The 24,420-nt window shown below is 45.7% G+C and overlaps 1 protein-coding gene across 9 annotated transcripts in view; it reads right to left on the bottom strand.

The window, feature by feature from the left end:
• Positions 1–18,681: 18,681 nt before the first annotated feature.
• TXNRD1 (thioredoxin reductase 1) overlaps positions 18,682–24,420 on the bottom strand; it is a 92,594-nt gene continuing 86,855 nt past the window's right edge. For all 9 annotated transcript variants that reach the window (XM_032299839.1, XM_032299853.1, XM_032299823.1 and 6 more), the window contains one exon: positions 18,682–20,625. In XM_032299839.1, the coding sequence (XP_032155730.1) occupies positions 20,563–20,625 (63 nt within the window). In that variant the 3' untranslated portion in view covers positions 18,682–20,562. The remainder of the gene's footprint in view (positions 20,626–24,420) is intronic.

Below are 24,420 nucleotides of genomic sequence, written 5' to 3'. Positions count from 1 at the left end.
ACTAAAATCCATGGTAGCATTGCCGAGGCAATCTAGGCCACTTCCCTGCCCCCGCCCCCGAGGAGAGGCAGCGATGGGGACAGGAGGGCACTGAGTCACATAAAGACGGAAGGCGGAAGGCATCCTTCATGGGGCAGATCAATAGCCGTGCAGCCAGCTAGTGTTCTCAGCCCAGTCCTGCCTTTTGTGGAAGAGAGCTCTGCAAAGCCGAGACCTGTTTTTCAGGAGCGGAAGTGGATTCACAATGTCAGTGTTCTTTGTTGTCATTTTATTTTTCCTTTTAACAAACATTGGGTCACATGGTACGTGTTATTTGGTCACTTTGGCTTTCACCGCCCAGCACTTACCAGCTATAGCGAATATTTTTTCCAGATTACTAAATTTACCAATTAAGCACTTTTTTTTTTTTTTTTTTTTTCCTGAGGCAGGGTCTTGTTCTCCCATCCAGGCAGGGGTGCAGTGGTGTGATCACAGCTCATGGCATGCTTGGACTCCTAGGCTCAAGCAAGCTTCCCACCTGGGCCTCCCAAAGCACTGGGATTCTAGGCATGAGCCACCACATCAGCCTTAAGTACCCATTTTAATGGTTACATAATGTTCCATCTAAGGAATGTATACTACCCTTTACTTAACTATCTCCCTGCTTTGAGATTTTAGCGTGGTACCAGATTTCCGCTATAATGGATATTCCTATCCTCAAATCCTTAGGAAAAATTCCTAGAAGAGGAATTGCAGAGTCAAAGAGCATGTGCACGCTGACCACTGGTGATAGTTATTGCCTTACAGAAAGATTTCCCAGGAGGAATATATGAGCAGGTACTCCCCACCCCGCCCCACCATGAGCATAAGTGGACAGTTGTATACAGATCCACAGTTCTTGTCTGAATCCCTTGGGACCAGAGGTGTTTCCGAAGTCAGGATTTCCTAGAGAAACACAATGTGAATGCTGTATACCCTGTGAGATTCTCAGCAGAGTCTAGGGCAGACCCACAATGTAACTCACTCATATTTCTCCCGGAAATCATGTGAGCATCCACAATAAGTGATAAGTCAAGACCACAACGAGCCTGGTTGCAGCTCGGGGCAAGTTGTACCAGGATAAAACTTCCTGTTTTCAGAATGTATGCCTTTGGGGGTATGGAGAGGAACACGTGCACCCATGTCCAGCTGCTCTGCTGCTTTGCAGGGAAATTGGCTGCAGGAAGACAGAAAGAGGTAATGCAGGAGAAAGACGAAGTCATCTGCTTCAGAGGAAAATCTGATCTGGGTTTAAATCCTGGCTTCACCTACGATAAGCTAGGTGAGCCTGGGCCAGTGGCTTGCCCCTTCTGAGCCTCAGTTTTGTCATCTCTGAAGAGTACACCCGTACCAGAGCCGTGGAGATGACAAAGGATGAAGTATATGCCACGCTTCGCACATACCTAAATGGCGCTGAATCGACGGCCTTCAACAACTTGCGCTAGTAAATGGCAGAGCTGGGAGGTGACAGCCTCAGCTTTTCCTGCAGTGCCAGGTGGGACCAGTTGAACACTGACACCCTTCTCATCTGGCCACCCCCAAAGCCAAAGCCCAGAATTCCCACTATAACTCACCCAAGCTGAAGGTCCAAAACTTTGGGTCAAAGGAAGGCCCAACAGGAGCCGCAGTGGAATTTCTCTCAGTGGCCCCAGATGGCTTCTGCCCACCTTGGTGGCGCTGGGGCACTCTGTCTCCCTGGCGCCCTACTTAGTGGGGCCAAGCCCAGACCAGCCCCACCTAGACCTCCCCCGACGCCTATTTTGGTGTCCCAGAGTGTGGTTTGTTTGCAAATGATGGCCTGGACAGTTTGACACTACAGTTCCAGGAGCAGGCCAGCCCACTCCTCCGACCCCACCCTCTTCAGGCAGGACACCAGCAGGTCCCACAAAACGTCAAGCTGCCTCGTTAAGCACAGGGGCTGTCCAGTGTGAGGGGGTGTGGGAATGGGCAACTGTGTGGTGTCCACTGTCAGACCGCAGGTGGGCGCTAGGGTAGGAGGAGATGTGGGGGCAGCAGGGGTGGCCAGAAAGGACACAGGTCTGCAGGGACAGGGCGGAGGGATGGCAGGGACAACGCGAGGCCTCTTTCCATCTCATCCCACCCACACAGACATGGGGGAGTACAAAAATCACCCCTGGGTTGTTTACAAAACTTGGAAAAAAAAAAAAAGGAGGAGAAGGAACAGCGGGAAATAAAGGCCTGAAAAGGCCTCTGTCAAATCCCTGCTGTTTACAAAGCTTCACCAACACAGATTCTAGCACCTCCGTTGCTAAAGGCTCTTTGCACTGAGAGCTCTTTCTGAGATGAGCTTGCATTTGCCAAGAATAATTTTGCCAGGTCCGAGTTGCTATCCACCAGGAGGTGGGGAGATGGAAATTTCCAGAAGCCCCCTATCCAATGGGGCCTTTCACAGCTCATCCAATAGAACCTGGAAAATAGCAAACCACCAGCTCATCTGTTTAGAAAGTACTACAGGGGTTTCTTTAAAAGAGTTTAAAACATATTCTAGAATCCACTGTAAAACATTACCAAAGGTGTTTCTTAATTGCTGCTAATTTTACACAGCAATGACTTTAACTCTAAATAGGCCTTTTAATCTTCATCTATGTAGACATACATGTTTACATTCTTTAAATCATAGTATTATTAAATTTCATTTAACAACATCCCATAACACCGTTCTCATGGCTTTATAGTCCTCTTGTTAATTTTAATAGCCTGCCATTTCACTGCATTCATATACCACAGATTTCTTAACCAGACTATACAAAACAATTTTCCACCATTATAAACAATGCTGCAATGAACATCTTGTGCATATGCCATTTTCACATACCAGCTGCTTAAGTTAATTTTCAGTCATTTGCTAAGCATATGTTTATTGGGTAACTACTATGTACATTAAGCCCTAGGGATAAGTGAATAGAACAGATACAGTCTCTGTCCCACAGTCTAAACGTTCTCTATTTTAATAATTTTTGGATCTTCCTATGTGGGGCTCAAATATATATTTTTTAAATCTTCCAAATTAAAAATGGCATATTTGCAGCTGACAAAGCATACACTGAGGCCTCCATGCTTCAGGAGCAGATGTAACACAAAGTTTCCCTACGTTGTTGGAGGTGGGGGCTGATGAACCACACCCCTCCCTTGCCTACTCACGGAGCCTGCCAGGGTCCCAGGGAGGGACAGAAAAGTGGCAGCTCATTTATACAAGAGGTAGGCTGGGGGCCAGGCACGGTGACTCATGCCTGTAATCCCAGCACTTTGGGAGGCCAAGGCCAGTGGATCACAAGGTCAGGAGTTTGAGACCAGCCTAGCCAATATGGTGAAACCCCGTCTCTACTAAAAATACAAAAATTAGCCAGGTGTGGTGCGGGTGTCTGTAGTCCCAGCTACTTGGGAGGCTGAGGCAGGAGGATCGCTTGAACCTGGGAGGTGGAGGTTGCAGTGAGCTGAGATCGAGCCATTGCACTCCAGCCTGGGCAACAGAGCGAGACTCTGTCTCAAAAAAAAAAAAAAAAAAAAAAAAGAGATAAGCTGGGGAACGGGAGGCTGGGGACAATGTGCAAGGCTGCCAAGACTGCACCCCAGAAATGAACTTGCCCACCCATCACAGGGGCTGGTGGTGGGGGCCTCTGCAGACCTCCATCCACACCCCCCCATACACATCCCGGGCCTGCCCCTCTGCACCGATGTTAAGCGCAGGGATGAGCTGAGCACGCTCGCTCACTCTCCTAAGCTCCCTAAATCAGGGAACTCTCTCCTTTCCTGACAGAGGCCAGGATGCTGCTCCCCTCTGGGGGCCCTTCTGCATGGACATGTAGACGGGGCCCCAAAGGTCATGGCCAAGGTTGGCCAGTCTCTGCTGCTTACAGCTCCCTTCCCCACCCGACACGCACTCCTGACACCCACCTCCTCTCAAAGGCCAGTGTGGCTCTGCTGGGCTTCCGGGGCCTTGTCAGAGGTCCTTCCGGGCCAGGGAAGTCTCCGGACTGCTAGTGCTGCACCCAAAGGCTGGGAGATGGCTGCAAGTGGCGGGGGGCGGCGGGGGAGGCGGGGAATGGTAGGATTCCCTCCTCAGCCAGCATCTGCTTCCACCCTGCTGCGCCTGGGGCTGCCATTCAGGAAGGTGGTGGATTCAGGGCAGATGATCAGGAGGCAAATCCCGCTCCATCGGCTGCAAGCTGATTTTCTGTTGCATCATCGCGGCTTCAGGACGGCTGAATTCACTGATTGAATCCGTCCTCTCTGCCAGGCATAGCGCTGGCCTTTTTACATCTTTGTCCTGTTGGATCCTCTGAGCAGCTGTAGGGTCCAGGAGCATTTGTCTTTTCTCCTTCACACAAGAGGGTGGATGGCTTCTCTAGGATCACTCTACTAATGGGCAGCGACTGAGTTCAACCCAAAATGTGTCTGACTCCAGAGTTCTGCTTCCCGGCCTTTCTGCTCCTTTCTATAGACAGCACCTGGTAAGCCTTCCCCACCTTCTTCCCCGTCTCTTGCCTTCCTGAAAATGCACGAATTGCTTTCGAAACCACAACTTGCGTTAACAAAGAAGAAAGAGGTTTTCAAGGTGTCTCTGAGACCAGGGGTCCCCAACCTCCGGGCTGTGGACCGGTACCCGTCCGGTCCGTGTCCTGTTAGGAACTGGACTGCTCAGCAGGAGGTGAGCTGCGGGCGAGTGAGCAAAACTTCATCGGTATTTACAGCGCCCCCTATCCCTGGCTTCATCACCTGAGCCCCGCCTCCTTTCAGATCATTGGTGGTGGTAGATTCTCACGGGAGCTTGAACCTTATCGTGAACTGGCCACGCGAGGCATCTCAGTTGTGCACTGCTTATGAGAATCCAACTATTGTCTGGTGATCTGAACAGTTTCATCCCAAAACCATCCTCGCCCCCCTCACCCCCATTCGTGGAAAAATTGCCTTCCATGAAACTGGTCCCTGATGCCAAAAATGCTGGGGACTGCTGTCTTAGACCACACAAGACATTCATGGTCATAGTCAGGAAAAAAGCAGCATCCCGGCTGGGCGAGGTGGCTCACGCTTGTAATCCCAGCACTTTGGGAGGCTGAGGTGGGCAGATCACCTGAGGTCAGGAGTTCGAGGCCAGCCATGACCAACATGGAGAAGGGCCATCTCTACTAAAAACACAAAATTAGCTGGGCATGGTGGTGCATGCCTGCAATCCCCAGCTGCTTGGGAAGCTGAAGCAGGGGAATCACTTGAACCCAGGAGGCAGAGGTTGCAGTGAGCCGAGGTCGTGCCACTGCACTTCAGCCTGGGCAACAAGAGGGAAACTCCAAGGAAGAAAAATAAGGGAGAAATTAGGTCTGGTGCACATTCTAATTTTTAAGCCATCTGAACATCTGGGCAAGCGCACAATCCAAACACCCTCAGTGGAAGAGGGGCGCTGGAACATGAGCCATTATTGCCATCTTGGCTGTCCCCGAGCAGTTAGCAGTGCCGGAAAGTTCCATGTCCCCACGGTCAGGAGTGGGTCTTTCCACCTCAGATTGCTTTGCACAAGTGTGACATTTGATCACTGTACAAACACTGGAGCCTGAGCATCCTTGAAGTCACTTAGCTTCCCGAGCCTCTATGCTACATTAAGGCTGGAAAGGCTTCTCCTTTTGTGGTGGACAGAATGGATCCCTGTGGCGTCTTTCCCCCAGCTCAGAGATCCATCCTCCTCCTCATCACGAATGCACAAATGCACCTAGAAACAATACGCTGAGAGATACCATGAACCAGGCATCCTTGGAGATGTCACTCCTTTCTGAATCCCACCGGGACTTTTAGGTGCCATGGCCCTCTTTGGAGTTCTGATGGAGACCAGCCACCATCTCCCTAGAAAATGTACATGAGCACAGGAAATGTATATGAGCACAGCATTTTGCATAAGGTTTCAGGGGCTTCATGGGGGATTCCTTTGGGAGTGAGTGAACCAGGTCAGGAATATTTGGTTGGTGGCCTCTCAGACTGCTTTCAATTCTAATTTCTGTTCCTGGAGCAATGGTGGCTTCGTGGGGGAAACCCTGAGTCGGAGACCTGGAAGAGAGGGTGACTAAAGATGGAAACTGAGGTGGCATGAATAGCACCATCACAGGAAGGGAAAGAGCCCCTCATGAGCCAAACTGTCAGCTTTTCTGTTATTTCAAAGGGAAATCCCCAACTGGATTCAAAAGCCCCTTTACCATCTCCCTCTGCTGGTGAATCCTCCGCAGCAGAGAGGAGCCTCAGGTGTAGCAACTTCAGCTGGCAACAGCAGCTAGCCACAATTTAATGCCAATGTTTTGTTTTCACATCTTTTTCCCCCAAATTCTTTGTTCTTATTTAATTCCAAAAGCCAAAAAAGTCTAAGTGGAAATACACGGAATATTCCCTAAAAGTGGGCCCCCACCCTTACCCCAGCTGTGGGTTCTTCTCTCCACAGGCAATCGCTATGTGCCTCTTATGTGTCCCTCCAGAAATTCCTTATGTGTAATGCAAGCTACAGAAATATGTTTTTGCATATATTTAAAAAATTAGTCTCTATTGGCCGGGCACGGTGGCTCACACCTGTAATCCCAGCACATTAGGAGGCTGAGGCGGGCAGATCACAAGGTCAGGAGTTCAAGACCAGCCTGGCCAGCATGGTGACATCCTGTCTCTACTAAAGATATAAAAAATTAGCAAGGCGTGGTGGCACATACCTGTAATCCCAGCTACTCAGCAGGCTGAGGCAGGAGAATTGCTTGAGCCTGGGAGGCAGAGGTTGCAGTGAGCCAAGATTGTGCCATGGCACTCCAGCCTGGGTGATGGGGTCTGACTCCATCTCCGACAAAAAAAAATTAGTCTCTATTTATGGCAAATGAGACTGGTTTCCATTTATGGTTTCAATCTATGGGTGTCTTTTAAGATAAATGTGTTTACACTTAAAGGAAGTAGGAATCGCTCTGAAGTATAGTGTTAGTAAATTCAGTGATGACAAAACGTGTGTGACCAAGGCACTTGACGACACAGAGCGAGAGCTGTGAAGCCCACAGAGATCTGCTCCTAGCTCTGTTCTCTGCAATGGCGGAGGCTGGAAGGTCCTCCATTTAGATCCAGGACCCCCGCTTAAGAGCAGCCCCTGACAAGTTCCCTTCTTCACCTAGGAAGCACAGAAGCCCCAGTTGGGGGGACAGACCCTGGCCAAAAAGGTTCCTGGCCATTGAAGGCATCTGTAGATGGGACTTGGCCAGAACGTAAGGAGCGTTTGGGGACTGTCTGTCTCTATTGCTATATCCAAGGGATGGCAGTTCAGGTTAGATCATGTCTGATGTGTACTTGCTTCCAGAAAGAACATATCACCTGAATGCTGTCCCTCCCCATGCTGCATGGGGGGGCGTGGGTGCAGGTGCGTAAACACACATGCATGTGTGCCTGTGAGTCCAGGGTGTGAGCCTCAGTAAAGGAGCAGAGAAGCTGCAGAAACAGAGCAGTGACTGAAAACTCCCCATCTCCTCACAGTGCTGGTCTCTCCAGCAGCACTTAATAGTTATCCATAAAATACGAATACTTATGCATGAATGAATTTCATTGTAAATACAATTAACAATCTCGTTCTCAGATACAACACCTCATGAATCTAATGAACAAAGTTTACAGAGAGCCACATATCACTATTCATAACTAAATTCAGATTTCAGGAGATGTGCATGAGGCAGGACAGGTAAGCCCTGAAATTGGGGCTTAGCCCGGGAAGGTTCTTGGCTTCACTGAGGAAAGAATTCAAGAGCAAGTCAGTGGAAGAAAAAACAGCTTTACAGAGGCAGCAGTGTTACAGCTCCATGTCTGCTCCTGCAAAGCAGGGCTACCCTGTAGGCAGTGTGCTCAGAGTAGCAGCTCAGAGGCCATTCTGCAGTCATATTTATATCTACTTTTAATTCCATGCAAATTAAGGGGCAAGTTATTCAGAAATTTCTAGAAAAGGGATGGTAACTTCTAGGTGTTGCCATGGCAATGGTAAACTGGCATGGCACTGGTGGGTGTGTCATATGGAGAGGTACTTTTGCCTTTCCCCTTGAAGTACCAGATTGGAGACTGGTACTTCAGCCAGTCTCCAATCTAGTCCAGAGTTTGAACCCTGCCTCTAGAATAGAGTCCCACCTCCTACCTCATATGCAGACTGTCTAAATCAGCCCACATAACTCAGAAGCATGTACAATTCTTATCAACAGCTTTAAAAGCTGTGTTGAATTCCAAAAACATGGGACATCTTTACCATGGCATAGTACAATTCTGAGATTAATTTCAAAAGGGCAAAATTAAAACATGCTCAGAAATGCATGCAACTGCCATAAATAGTCACTATATATACCACTGATAGTCACTTACATAATAACAGGTTTGATTTTCCTAAAGCCACTGGATTCCTGCTCATTCATTGGTTGGAGGGATCATGTGACTCTCCTACACAGCTGAACCTTGGGAAAACCTACCCGAGCATCTGGCAGAGAGACGTTCACTGGGAGATAAAAGCTCCAAGTTCCAGGTACTACCTTCACATAAGTGTGTGCCTGGCTTCTTGGCAAGCCTTGAGAAGGCTGAGGCCACACAGCAGAAACAGGAGTCTTATGTTTGGTATACGCCAAGGTAATTTTTTAAATAGACTTTATATTTTAGAGTGTCTACATCAATATTGAGCAGAAGCTACAGAGATTTCTATATACTCCATGCCCACATACATGCACTGCCTCCCCAGCTGTCAACTTCCCCCATCAAAGCGGTCTATTTGTTACAACTGACAAACCTGCACTGACACATCATTATCACCCAAAGTCCAGAGTTTACATTAGGGACCACTCCTGGTGCTGCACATTCTATGGGTTTGCACAAATGTGTGATGACATGGATCCCCCATTGTAGTATCACACAGAGTAGTTTCACTGCCCTAAAAAAAATCTTTTTTTTTAAATTGTTGTCGTTGTTTTTCGAGAAGGAGTGTCGCTCTGTCGCCCAGGCTGGAGTGCAGCGGCACGATCTCAGCTCACTGCAACCTCCGCCTCCTGGGTTCAAGCGATTCTCCAGCCTCAGCCTCCTGAGTAGCTGGGATTACAGGCACCCACCAGCATACCCAGCTACTTTTTGTATTTTTAGTAGAGATGGGGTTTCCCCATGTTGGCTGGTCTTGAACTCCTCACCTCGTGATCCAGCTGCCTCTGCCTCCCAAAGTGCTGAGATTATAGGCATGAGCCACCACACCTGGCCAAAAAAATCTAGTTTTTATATACTAATTTTTTTTCACTGAGGTATAAACTATAAGCTTTTTCTCATATCATTAACTACTCTCTGAAAAACAAGATTTAAATGTCTGTATTAGTTAGAATACAGGCTAAGCAGCTATGTCAGAGACCCAAAGTTCAGTGTCTTCAAAAAGTAGTCTATGTAAGACGTTTGTTCTTTCCCATCCAGCAGATGGAAGTGGGGGTGGGGGATGCTACAGGGTGTGGGTCACCGTGGCCCTGGTTCCTTCCAACTTGTTGCTCAGCATCTGCTTGCTTCTTGACTCATCTGCTTGCTCATGGCTGGCCTCCAGACCTCCAGAGTGGGTGTCATTCACAGATGCAGGGGAAGGGGAAAGTGGAGAGCAAGTGATTTTCTTACACAGAACATAACGCATTCATGCCCATTTCATTCCAGAACTTAGCCACAGGGCAACTTAGTACCAGGGAGGCTGGGAAATTCAGTGCATAGCTGGGTACCCAAGCACATTGCTAAAATCTGTGTGTGCAGAGGGAGGGGTTTCTGCTACCAAAAGGACAAAGGGAAGAAGGATAGAAGAACAATTAGATCTTCCCAATGATTTGGATAAACTTTCTCCCATAGTTGAATATTTCAATTATTTTTCACTTTTCACAAATATAAATAACACCGTGGGGCCAGGCGTGGTGGCTCATGCCTGTAATCCCAGCACTTTGGGATTCTGATGTGGGCAAATCATCTGAGGTCAGGAGTTCAAGACCAGCCTGACCCCATCTCTACTAAAAAATACAAAATTAGCCAGGTGTGGTGGCGCATACTTGTAATCCCAGCTACTCAGGATGCTGAGGCAGGAGAATCACTTGAACCCAGGAGGCGGAGGTTGTGGTGAGCTGAGATTGTGCCATTGTACTTCAGGTTGGGCAATGAGAACAAAACTTCGTCTCAAAAATATAATAATAAAAAAACTGTGAATACCCTTATACACCTAGCACCCACTTTGTGCCAGCCACACTATTCTAAGCACTTCATGAGTGTGTTTTAACTTGATCCTCACAGCAACTCTAAGAGGTGAGCACAATTATTATCTCTAGTTAAGGGTAAGAAAACAGAGGCACTGGGGTCTAAGTTACCCTGCTGCAGGGGCTGGGCTTGTAACCACTGCCTGTAGGAAAGCCTGCATGGGGCAGGGCACTTTCTCTTCGACACCCCTTTATTTCCATTCACTTCCTATTTCCTTCTCCAGAGACGGCCCCTCTGATGTGGTGCATGTGTGCTATTCTGCTTGTAAAACATGTACCACGGTTTCATGGGCATGCGTTTTTAGTACACAGAAGCAGTTATGGGGCTCGGTCTCTTTTTTTTCCACTCGCCTCTACCCATGTCATGAGTACTCCCCAAGTGCTGCTGCATCCTCTTGTATCTGCTGCAGCCTACTCATCTATTCCCTGTGAGGGACATGAGGATGGAGTCCAATTTCCCCGCACTGCACATACTGCCATAATGGGTGTGTCTTCGTGCACATTCCCTTATGGTTTCACAGTATTTCTCTGGGGTTGAAAGCCAGGAGCTGTATTGCTGGGTCATGGGCTACACCATGCTTGAGGTCCACACACCGAGCTGCCAACGGTCTGTTCTCCAACCAGCAGGGCCTGACAGTCCCTTCACCTAGCCCATCATTTGGCGTTAACCAAATGTCTGCAGATCTGATGGCTATACAGCAGTCTCTCATGATTTTAATTTGCCTTTCTTAATGACTCATGAGTTTGTACACCTCTCCTATCTTGGTGGACTTTTGGGTTTTATCTTTGGTGAATAATCCATTCAATGTTCTTCACCCATTTTCTTTTGTGGTTCCTGTCTTCTTGTTGATTTGCCAGAGTTCCTTGAAGTCACTTGAGTCTAAATTCCTTATCAGTTTTAGACACTGTCCTCGCCCACGTGGTCATCGTTAACTTTTTCCATGGTGATCTTCGTGAATCAGAACTTCTGGGGCAACTAGCACATCAATGCTTTTGCCTTATGATTTATTTTTTAGACCATGGTTTAAGAAATCCTCACCCACCTCTAGGTCACAGAGGTATTTTCCTATATGTACCATATCAATTTTGTGGTTGTACCATATACATTTAGGTCTTCAATATGTTTCAAGTCTATCTTTGTCATGCAGTGTTAGGTAAGGATCCAGTTTTATAGCTACACGTATAGCAAACAAGTTTTCCCAGAATTGGGCCAGGCACAGTGGCTCATGCCTGTAAACCCAGCACTTTGGGAGGCTGAGGCGGGCAAATCACCTGAGGTCAGGAGTTCAAGAACAGCCTGGCCAACATGGTGAAACCTTGTCTCTACTAAAAACACAAAAATTAGCTGGGCGTGGTGGCAGGCACCTGTAATCCCAGCTACTCGGGAGGCTGAGGCAGGAGAATTGCTTGGACTGGGGAGGCAGAAGTTGCAGTGAGCCGAGATGGCGCCATGGCACTCTAGCCTGGGCAACGTGAGCGAAACTCCGTCTCAAAAAGTTTTCCCAGAATTATCTGCTAACCTCTTTGCCCACCCTCCTTGATCTGCAAGCCTTGGAAAGTTTTTTAGCTATGTAACCTTATTCATTACAGCTCATAAACAAGGGTGTTCCGGTAAAACTGAACACCGAAGTGGCAGCCTGCTGTTCCCAGGGATGGACACTAGGAGGCACACCTTCTCTTTTGCTTTGGAGTCACCTATGCTACTTAGAAGCCACATAGCATGAGCCTGGGCAAGTGACTGAAAGACTCTGAACTTCCCTTTTTTCATCTAAAAAGTGGATGTAACACTAGTTCTAAGGTTCTTACGAGATTAGCGGAACCACTGCGTGGAAGGCGTTTTGGATATGCAGTTCTTTCTCTGCCTGCAGCTCTCATCAGTAACGCCCCTTCTCTTCGTTTCCTCTCCAAGCCATTTTGAGGCCTTTATTCCTCTATGCACTTGTACTTCCAGACCCCACATCATTCCAGACATAATGAAATGCATCACTTTCCCACTTTCAATATAGTTAATTTACAGACACACGGGAATCAGATCCAATTGCCTTTGATTGGTATAAGGCAAGTATGCAGGCATTTAAAGATTGGTCCATTGCAATTTTCTTGTGTTGGGTTCTTTTCTTTCGTATTCAGGAGCTTTTTTCAAAATGGTTTCAAAGGCTCTTGCAAACACTGGGCCTTTTGCTCACAGCACTTAGTGGGGATGAAACAGCCTCACTTTCTCTACTTTAGCAACGCTAACAGATCTCGCGGTTGTCATTCATTTTTCTGTGCAGATAATGACTCAGAGCCTGCCATCTCTCCTCCCTCCTAAGCCTCAGACCCACCTTCCTGTCTTCTCATTGGTGGACCCCCCTGAGTGCCTGGCCAGGACTTCCAATTGAGGATGAGTAGTGGCCATGAGTATTAAATGTTGATATGTGCATAGCACTTACAACACGACCTTACTATTCAGACAGTAAGCATATGATTAAAATGTGAGTATTATTATTACATGATTTGGTCAGAATGGAGAGTGGAAAGGAAAGTTAGAGAGACAATTTAGTAGGCAACTGCAAATCAGAGCAAAAGATAAGGGAAGCCTTTAAAAAGGTGGTTGCTGGCCGGGCACCGTGGCTTAAGCCTGTAATCCCAGCACTTTGGGAAGCCGAGGTGGGTGGATCACCTGAGGTCAGGAGTTTGAGACTAGCCTAGCCAACATGGTGAAACCCTGTCTCTACTAAAAATATAAAATTAGCCAGGCGTGGTGGTACATGCCTGTAATCCCAGCTGCTCGGGAGGCTGAGGCAGGAGAATCACTTGAACCCAGGAGGCAGAGGTTGTGGTGAGCCAAGATTGCGTCATTGCACTCCAGCCTGGGCAACAAGGGGAAACCCCACCCCAAAAAAAAAAAAAAAAAAAAAAGGAGGTTGCCATAGAAAAAATGAGAACAAAAAGAATGAAATCTGTGGGACTTCAGTGTCCTTTTTTGTTTTGTTTTGTTTTTTGTTTTGCTTTTGAGATGGAATCTCACTCTATCGCCCAGGCTGAAGTGCAGTGGCGCGATCTTGGCTCACTGCAATCTCTGCCTCCCGGGTTCAAATGATTCTCCTGCTTCAGCCTCCCAAGGAGCTGGGATTAGAGGTGCCTGCCACCACGCCCGGGTAATTTTTGTATTTTTAGTAGAGATGGGGTTTCACCATCTTGACCAGGCTGGTCTTGAACTCCTGACCTCGTGATCTACCCGCCTCAGCCTCCCAAAGTGTTGGAATTATGGGCGTGAGCCACCACACCCAGCCTTCAGTGTTCCTTCATTCCAAATGATGTATAACATACCGACAGTGTACTTAGAGCTGTTCTGAGAGCTGGGTTGGTGGGAAAGCAAGGAAAAGTCTAGTCTTCCAAGGAAAAGACCAAGGGGCCAGAGGAGGTGGGAAGACAGCAGCCTCCACACAAGGCTTTGGTCTCCCCGGCCCCAAATTCAAGACAGGCAGTTCAACAAAAGAAGCCGAAAAAGCGGCTCATCTGTTGGCCTAAAGGGTACAATTACTACTCCTATTTTACAGAAGAGGAAACTGAAGCCAAATGAAGTTAAACACAGGTAACTTGGCAAAAACTGTGGCTGGGATTCAAACCTGTGTGGCCTGGGTCTGGAGTGAGTTGGGAATTTAATCTGCCCAGAGCCCAGCTGTCTGTCAGTTCTGCAGGACCAGGCTTTGGATGAAGGGATGGGAAACTGACCTCTCAGCACTGTTAAAGGTCCGATCTTGGTCTGGGAGAGCATGTGCCTCCTTGGATTTTGTGGCTGAGAGCCTCACCCACTGCCCTAGAATGGTGCCCAGCGTTGGCCTGCATTTGGGCGCTTTTCTTTTTGTCTCCATGCCCCTCCAAGTCCCGAACCTGGACTACATCCATGCTTTTGCTTGCCAGGTGTCTGCCTGGAGCGTCCTTTCCTCACCCCCGAGTTTCCAGATCTACATGCTGCCATCCCTCATCATGGACAGGATCCCCAGGGAATCCTCAGGCAGCTCTGTTCCAGTGTGGGCCCCTCCTGCAGCTGCAGGTTCCTAGCAGAGCTTATCTCTTTTCTATCAGCATTCATGCTGTGTGGTACCTCATCATTCTTGAGACCTTAAACACCCATTCTGGGCTGATGCTGTGACATTCGTTTAACTGTATCCTGGACTTCATTCTGAACCTCCAGACTCATGTCCAACTGTCAGACACTCACCATCTCTACTCACACATCTCCTAAGCATCTCACACTCAGTGCCCAAAAACCAAGTATCTGATAATCCCCACCCATCTTCCTATAGTGTTCCCACCTTGGTGAAATGGCACTTCCATCCTCAATCCTTCCAATTCTTGAAGTCCAAAATTCTGGAGTCATCCTTGACTCCTCTCTCTCTCCCACCCCACATCCAATCCAACAGCAAATTCCACTCAATTAAGGTCAGAATGAGATCACTAGTCTCAAATTAGGCGAGAATATCTGTCCACTGCTACTGCCATGTCTGAGGCATCGTCTTCTCTCCCTTAGATTACTACAGTGGCCTCCCTGCTGGGCTCCCACCTTCCACCTTTCCCTCAACCTTAGACTGCCCTCAGCCCAGCCCCAGAGTGCTCCTGAGAACCTGTAAGTAAGATCCTCTTACTTACTTACCAATCCTCTGCTCCGAGCCCTCCAATGGCTCCCAGTGGGGCCAGTGCTTCAAGACCCTACACCATCTGCCCCTCTCCCTGTTCTGTCTGCCACTGTGTCTGCTTTCCCCACTCAGTTCCTTTGTACTGGACATTACTCCAACCTCCCAGGCATACGCTGCCTCAGGGCCCTTGCATTTGCTGACCTCTGTGCCTGGAAGGCACTTTTCCCCAGGTATCTGCTTGGCTTCCTCCCTCCCTTCCTTTGAGTCTTCAGCCAATTGTCACCTTCTCACTGAGGTCTGCCCTGACCACCTTAATTAAAATTCCACTGCCTCTGCCCCACAGCCCTAACCCCCTTCTGCTTAGATTTTTCTTCATGGCACTTACCACCACCTAACTTCTGTATGATTTACTTATTTGTGTGAGTTTTGCCTGTTTACCTCCACCTCAAAACATAAGCACTCTGAGGATGAGGATTTCTGATGTTTGTTCACTGCTCAGCTCTACTGCCTAGAAAAGTGCCTAGTACATAGTATTTGTTGAAGAAATGAAGGAATAACAATTTTTTTACACCCACTCACCCTACCTGATCACACTCACCCTAGATGAGGTGTGCTTATTCATTTTGTGTCCACTGTGCCTTGGACATAAAGGATAGTCCATAATTTTCTTCCTTTACTGATTTAGCAAACACCCAGGCTGTTTGCTTTTGCAATTACTAGGCAGGTGCTACCTCATTTTCCTGACGTACAAGACGGTATCACCATCATATGCACAAGAAAGCCAATGGCAAGGGCATCTGATGCCTCACTTTAGGTCAGTAGCATGTGTTTCCTGCATACCTGCTATGTGTTGACTGCAGGGCCAAGGACCTGTCTGTCGGCTTTAAGCAATGTATGCTTTCTTCACACTCTTCAATTTCACTGCAGTCAAGAGTATGCTTACATGGGCTGGGTGTTTTTAAGAATGTAGGAGAATCTACAAAAATGATAATGGACAAGATGGTGGTGTGGAAAGACAGATAACTGGAAGTTAAAACTGACTTCTGTGTTTGGCTGTTTAACCTTGACCTTGATGTTGACTAGGTAGCTTTGCCTACTTAGCCCTCAGTTTCTGCATCTGCAAACAGACTTGGAGGAGCTCACCTCCCTTACCAATCTCAAATACTATGAAATAGTGCTGGACAGATGAACAATTGTACTAAAGGACGTTCACTGCTGAGATCACACTCACCTAGAGGGCTAAGGGATGCAGAAACATCCAGTCTGCTCTGCTCAGCTCCTTGTGAGACCTCATGGCACAAAAAAGTGCCCAGAGGGCAATGTGTCAATGAATCAATGAAGTGCATTAGCAAGAAAGTTACTACAATGAAACCCTACTTCCTTGCTATGGAATCTCACGTTTAAAAACGTAATCCATTTTATTTTCCTAAATAAAATCTTGTGAAATGTTAAAAATTGAGTGCTGTGATATAAAGGGGGTATAAACCCTGGCCTGCTTGCTTTGTAACCTCCCTCTCCAGCTCCCACGTATTAATTATCTACTGCTGTGTCAGAAATTACTCCCAAATGCAGTGCATATTTAATCCATTCCTCAACTTCAGACTGCTGTTAGAACCCTGGTGGATGATGGTCAGGAAGGCCCTTCTGCTGTATCATCTTTCTAGTCTGGTCTATTTCTGTATATGAAAACTTGATGGACATATTCCTGTTACCTAGTATTGGGCCCATACTTCAAGCTGCACCCTCCACCCCCACCTCTTCTAAGCTGCTTGTTTAAATAAGTTTATTAAAAATATGGATATTGGCCAGGCACAGTGGCTCACACCTGTAATCCCAGCACTTTGGGAGGCCAAGGCAGGTGGATCACCTGAGGTCAGGAGTTTGAGACCAGCCTGTCCAACATGGAGAAACCCCATCTCTACTAAAAATACAAAATTCACCGGGTGTGGTGGTGCATGCCTGTAATCCTAGCTACTCAGCAAGCTGAGGCAGGAAAATCGCTTGAACCCGGGAGGCAGAGGTTGCGGTGAGCTGAGATCACTCCGTTGCACTCCAGCTTGGGCAAGAAGAGTGAAACTCTGTCTCAAAAAAAAAAAAAAAATCTACCATACAATGAATGGGTGCATTAGGGCTCTCCACAGAAACAGAACCAATGGATTTTATACATATGTGTGTACATAAATTATAGAAAGATTTTTTAGGAGGGACTGGCTCATGTGATTAAGGAATCTGAAAAGTCCCACAGTCCCATCTGCAGGCTGGAGGCCCAGGAAAGTGAGTCGTGAAGTTTCAGTCCAAACCTGAAGGCCTGAGACCAGAGAGCCAAGGGTGCAAGTCCTAGTCCGAGTCTAAAGTCCCAAAAACCAGAGCAGCAAGGTCTGAGGGCAGGAGACGGTGGATGTCCAAGCTCGAGGGCAGGAGATGGATGTCCAAGCTCAAGGACAAATAGCAAATTCACCCTTCTGCCTTTTGTTTGATTTGGGCCTCAAGGATTGGACAACGCCTACCCACATTGGTGAGGGTAGCCCTCTTGACTGTCTCCTGATTTGCATCAATGCTAATATCTTCCAGAAACACCCTCACAGACACACCCAGGAATATTTTATCAGCTATCTGGGTATCCCTTAGCCTCCTGAGTAGCTGGGACTACAGGTGCGTACCAACACGCCCAGCTATTTTTTGTATTTTTAGTAGAGATGGGGTTTCACCATGTTGGCCAGGATGGTCTCGATCTCCTGACCTTGTGATCCGCCCGCCCCAGTCTCCCAAAGTGCTGCGATTACAGGTGTGAGCCACCACGCTTGACCAAGACAAGGCATTTATTAAGTGTGCAGACAGCACCTTTTGATAGTGATTCTGCACCTAAACCTAATGCTTCCATTTGTCAGAGACGAATGGGAGGCTGCACAGCAAGGTAACTAAGTTTGGGCCTTTGAAGTCACAGATCCAACTTTGACCTCAAAAACTTGATGCAATCCTAAGAAAGTGACTCACACTTGTGAACCTGTTTCTCCATCTATAAATGGGTACAAAAGCACCTTCTCTAATAGGATTGTTGTAAGGATTACATCAGCCAGGGTGTGTCAAGCACAGTGCCTGCACGTGTTGCAGTAAACATTCATGTAGCTGTTACTATTAGTATGCTACAATTACTTACCACAAAAAGGAAATACAAACTGGGACGGTTTTTGGTAAAGACTACATAAAAGAGGAGTTTTGGCTGGGTGCAGTGGTTCACACCTGTAATCCCAGAACTTTGGGCAGCTGAGGAGGGTAGATCATGAGGTCAGGAAGTCAAGACCAGCCTGGCCAATATGGTGAAACCCTGTCTCTACTAAAAAATACAAAAATTAGCCAGGCATGGTGGTGTGCGCACCTGTAATCCCAGCTACTCAGAAGGCTGAAGCAGGAAAATTGCTTGAACCTGGGAGGCAGAGGTTGCAGTGAGCCGAGACTGCACCACTGCACTCCAGACTAGGAGAGAGTGAGACTCTCTCAAAAAAAGAGAGGAGTTTCTGCTTAAAAAGTGATACCTAAGAAGATTAAGTGCATGTGAATATATAATCTGAACATGACAATCAACATTCCTGTAAACATTTATTGACCACGTATGTGCCTGATGCTGCCAGAAGATGGGAAATAGCAACAAACACATCAGTCTCTCTCAAATCAGGATAGCATCATTGGAGCCTACTCAGCAGCTACCTCCTTAATACAGTGTCAGAGATCTATTCAATACTCTTGCAAGGACTCCCAAGACCATTGGTTCAGAAGAAAAGCGCACATGTGGATATTATTAATGCCTTTTAATGTTTCACACTGTCTTTTTTTTTTTTTTCCAGAAGATTTGTAACAAAAATACATGGAACTTGGTATATGTTTCAATAAAATGGGTAAATACAGAATCTGAACAAGACACGTCTATAAGGTATAATCCTTCTTGTGGGGATAGAATATTCCACTCCCCTAAGAAAAGAGAATCACAACATGATTAGGCCTGATTATCTCATACTGACTACTAACTTCAGAGACTGGTGGACTTGGAGAAAAAAAAAAACAAATTAAAAATAAATAAATAAAACTGAATATGGTCAAGTGCCTCAACTGTCCTCTCCTTTCCCCTTTTCCTAGATCTTCATACAGCCAGATGAGATGTGGATATGAAGCAGAGCCCTGTGGGGCACAGTCAGGGGCTCTGCTGCCAAATGACAGGCAGATGCATGGGTTTCCTGAGGTGGCCCAGAAATGTACTTTGAAACAACCACGCAGTGCCGTAGCTGACAAACACAGGTAGAGGGGCAGGAATGAAAAAGAAGCTACAAGAACTGCTGGCAGGAGGCCTGATGTCCACAGCACGTATTTAAAGCTCAACTTATGCAGTGAGAAAAGACAGCTGAAATAGAATCCTGAGCCGGCTCACTGACAAACACGTAACATTCGAGGCATCTATACCTCTTTATAACAATGCAAACTGGAATGCTAACAAAGCATAAACACTTCTGCAAAAATTCCACTAGGCACAGTTGTTCATTCAACAGAAAAAGTCAAAACCACTTGGTTTTGAAATGAAAATCCTTCACATCCACCTGTGTTCAAATAGTAATAATAACTTATGATATCAATAACTTCCGTTAAAAAGCAATTACCACAAAAGATTTAAATCATAAACATGAAAAGACTCATTTTCCTATTAATGTAGTCTTAGAGTCACCTAACGCCATTATATTTCATGTTTTTAACATAAAGCTAAAACTACCAGAAACACTTTTAAACAAGTTACATGTTTTCCATTGCAAATGATCTCAGCTTGCTTAGACCAACACACAATAAACTAAAGACAGAAAGGTATATACTGTTACTCCCCCCCATTTCTGGTGTATGTCTGCCCCCATGACGAATAATGGCAAGAATCATACTATACTACCAAATGTCAACCAATGGCTGGCCAGGTAGCCACTTCCCTTCCTAAACAGACCTTAAAACAATAATCGTCCGTGATGTAGCAAACGAGCAAATCTGGCTAGAGTCGATCGAAGATGTACTCATTTTGGACATGTATCAGAGAAGAAACTGCTGAGCACATCAGTGAAGAATAATCCATTTCAGCTGCAGGACAGTTCTCTTTCCTGGGACAAGCCTGCATAGCCTCCAAGGGAACCAAACTATCCCTTCCATGCAACACGAGTATTCCATGGATACTCTGGCCATGACTTGCTTTTGGACAAAAATCAACTGCTAACGTTTTTCATCTCTAATATCATTAACACCATAGAGAAAAAAGAAAAAACAAAACAAAAAAAAAACCAACATTAGAAAACTTGACAATAAGAAAATCCACAAAGAAAAAAGGTCATGCTGAAACTGATTTGACAGTTGTTCCATCACTGTCTACCACATGGGCTTGAGACTGGTGACTTCATGGATGCATCCTTACAATGCCCTGCCAAATGTCAGCTTCGAGTCTGTCACAGTGACCCCAGTGTGATGCTGCCTGCCTTCCATTCACCAACTCCTATCCAAGAGATCCAAGGGGGCCTTGGGCGGTGGTAAGCACAGGACATGTGGGTGTCGAGAGCCCAAGAACCTTCTAGAAAACCCCGCCTTGGATTTGGGCACGGAAACGAGCCAGTGGTTTGGAGTCTTGGCAACAGCATCTACACTGGGGCTTAACCTCAGCAGCCAGCCTGCAGGATGCTTGCCCCAGAGCGTTTGGTCACAGAGAGTGTTGTGAATACCTGCAGGGGAAGAGAAAGCATATCATCTTCAGATGCCTGAGCAGATGAGGTTAACGGAACAGTTCAGATAACACTAAATGCATTAAAAACGTCTTAGTTGACTACCAAAATGAATAAAACACGAGTAGCAGTATGATCAAGGATATTTCTATTTCTCCAGAGAAGAAAAGGGAGAAGACATTTAAAACCAATTTGAAAGAGAAAAAAAAATTAGGTTTTATCTGATGAAGAATTTTGTTAGCATGAGGATGATTAAAACAAATCAGGTACCCCCAGCTGTTTGTCAAACCTCTAAAAGAAATTCACCATGAAATATTTTGCATATAAAGAAAGGTATAAAGTGCATTACTACAAATGCCCATGTGCCCAGTTAGTCCCATGTGTGCCAGTCCCTGATGGCCTTCTCCTCGTTTCCCTCCACCTAATTGGTACTTATCATTCCTATGCATTTCTTCTTGCATTTCTCCTGTGGTTTTTAAGAAGCTTTACTTGCAAACGGCAAGATGATGTAGATTCTTCTGTTACCCTGCTTTTTTGTATCCCACATGGATACAAATAGCTAATTCTTCCATTTTTTTCACTGAATTGAGTTCAATCACTATAGTTAGAACAACACATACAGCCTAGCATATATAGTGTATACTGTAGCATTCAATTATTTAACTAGTGAATATGAGTCACACATTCGGGCTCCTTCTGCTGGCCATCCAAGCTGTTGCCAAAATGCTCTTTGCCATGCGATGCTATGACATTCCAGTGCATCTCCTTGCACACAGAGCTGAAGTACAATTGCTGGGTCAGAGAGCAGGTGAAACTTTGGCTTGACTGGATTTCTGAGGTGCCTGAACCAACCTGTACTCTCATTTGCAGTGACTAACAAGTTCTCCTTGTTTTATATCCTTGCAAACATTTAATGGTTGTGGACTTAACAGTTTTAGACAATTTTTACTTGTTACTGCTCAAGATTGCCTATACATAAAAAACAAAAATACATGGCCAGGCACAGTGGCTCACACCTATAATCCCAGCACTTTGGGAGGCCAAAGTGGGCAGATCATGAGGTCAGGAGTTTGAGACCAGCCTGGGCAACATGGTAAAACCCCCATCTCTACTAAAAATACAAAAATTAGCCAGGCATGGTGGTGCACACCTGTAATCCCAGCTACTCAAGAGGCTGAGGCAAGAGAATTGCTTGAACCCAGGAGGTGGAGGTTGCAGTGAGCCAAGATTGTGCCACTGCACTCCAGCCTGGACGATAGAGCAAGACTTTGTCTCAAAAAAACAAATACAACTTTTGAATAAGGGGAAGAGAGTTTTGTGTAAGAAAGGAACAATACTGAGAAAAGATTTTATTCTGTTTTAGCCTCAGAGAGTAACAAAGTCTTTAGGCCAGGCGTGGTGGCTCACGCCTGTAATCCAAGCACTTTGGAGGCCAAGGTGGGCGGATTACCTGAGGTCGGGAGTTCAAGACCAGCCTGACCAACATGGTGAAACCCCGTCTTTAAAAAAAAAAAAAAGTCTTTACTTCTCAAAAAATCCAGACCAAGTACTAATGGCCAGTATCTTAAAAAAAAAAAAAAAATTTTTTTTTAACACAAATACATTAGAACGTATGGATAATTCACATCCAAAAAAATAATCATTATGAGAAGAAAGAGGCTCATCATAGTTAACAAAGATATGCTAAAATCCTTGAAATAGTTATCCTTTTTTTTTTTTTTTGGAGACAAAGTCTCACTCAGTCACCCAGGCTGGAATGCAGTGGCACAATCTTGGCTCACTGTAACCTCTGCCTCCCAAGTAGCTGGGATTATAGGCACCTGCCACCACACCCAGATAATTTTTGGTATTTTAGTAGAGATGGGGTTTCACCATGTTGACCAGGCTGGTCTCGAACTCCTGACCTCAGGTGATCCACCTACCTCAGCCTCCCAAAGTGCTGGGATTATAAGCATGAGCCACCACGCCCAGCCAGTAGTTATCCTTCTTATACTCACTATAGAAAAAAACATTACACTGAATTTTGCAACATTTTTATTAGCACTCTTATATGCAATGCTGGTGACACATTGTAAACTAGTACAACTTTTTTGGAAAGGCAATAAAATTCCTTTGTTTCAAAAATGTATGAGTACAGATGAGGACGGGGAAACAATACATGATAATAAAAATAGCTGAGTTAGAATTGGGTATCATGGGCAATTCAAACATGCTTTCTTTTCCATTTTTATAATGAGGAAATAAATAAAGAGCCAAAGAATACATCTAAACAAATTCCAGGCTTATTAATGTGCAAGCCTGGGTTCTAGTTCTCAGAAACTGATTTAGAAACAGAACTTGTAGGAGATTTGGATACAAAACTAAACCCACCAAAATTAGCTCTCATCTGTTTTTTCTTATAGTGACGTTGTTCTTATGTTTAAAAGATGGTGGAAGCCAAACTGCCATTGTTGATCAGTCTAAGTAAAAAACTGGCCGGGCGCCGTGGCTCATGCCTGCAATCCCAGCACTTCTGGAGGCCAAGGCAGGAAGACTGCTTGAGACCAGCAGTTTGAGACCAGCCTGGGTAACATAGTGCAAACCTGTTTCTAAAAACTATGTATATATATAAATTAGCTGGGAACAGTGGCATGTGCCTGTAGTCCCAGCAACTCAGGAGACTGAGGCGGGAACACTGCTTGAGCCTGAAAGGTCAAGGCTGCAGTGAGCTGAGATCACACCACTGTACTCCAGCCTGGATGACAGAGACCCTGTCTCAAATAAATGAAAAAAAAAAAAAAAAAAAAAAAAAAAAAAAAAAAACGCTTGGGTCAATTTTGACAGATTTCATTCATACACAGCCATTTTAGAATTTTTAGAAGAAGGGGCAGCCTTCATGCCCTTCCATCCCAACACACAGGAGTCGTACAAAGGTCAGGAGCTGCTGGAGGCTTTCGCCTCACATACTTGTATCTTCCCCAACACTTTCAGCCTCAGAAGACTCCCACACTTTAGAGTGGGATTATACTGACTGTTTAAAAAAAAAAAAAAAAAAAGACACCAAAACTTTTAATATTTGACACCAAAAGTCTTTTCAAATGCTTTCCTTTTGAACTATTACCCTAATCTGATTACTATAAACTCTATTTCAAAACATCACTATGGACCCTATAAATATGTACAATTATTATGTGTCAGTTAAAAGTAATTTTTTTAAATGCCTGTAACTAGGAGTTTAAAGCCTTTAGTTTTTAAAAATCCAGTATCAAAGCAAGTTGTTCCTTTACAAGTAAACTTGATTAGTTGAAATTACTACTGAAAATTATGTGTAATCAGTTTCCTACTCAATGACTGTAGCTCAGGTGTCCAGAATAAATGCCCACCGCCCCATCTTGCAATGAGTAAGACAAAAGCATGACTAATGCCCCAGGCGCTGAGAATCCCTCTCACACAGGGCTTCAGTCAAAACAAGAGTAGCCTCTCCACTTACAGCAATTCCAGAATTCCAGTAATTCCCTTTGGAAATTAATAAGGAATTTGTCAACTTTTGTAAGTAATTGCTCCTCAGAGCCAAAGATTGCTCTCAATTGCCCAGGATTTTTATCAAAGTGTACAGAGGAGTTCATTCAATGAGTCATTGTGCCAGCCTACCACAGCTGGCCTTGGAGCTGTGGCTATTTTTTAAGGACTCAGTTTAAAGCCATCTCAGGACCGGTTTAAAAATTACTATTATTTCTAATTCATCCACTGGACTCACACTTGTGAAATTCACTGACAGTGTACTGGGGAAATAAAATTTTAAAAGGCATGTAAAAT

The sequence above is a fragment of the Sapajus apella genome, unplaced genomic scaffold (assembly GCF_009761245.1).
Source record: "Sapajus apella isolate SASKATOON/1434 unplaced genomic scaffold, GSC_monkey_1.0 scaffold2, whole genome shotgun sequence".
In the NCBI taxonomy this organism is placed as follows: Eukaryota; Metazoa; Chordata; class Mammalia; order Primates; family Cebidae; genus Sapajus; species Sapajus apella.
The sequence above is the reverse complement of the archived record's forward strand: the minus strand, read 5'-3'. Positions and strand labels throughout refer to the sequence as shown.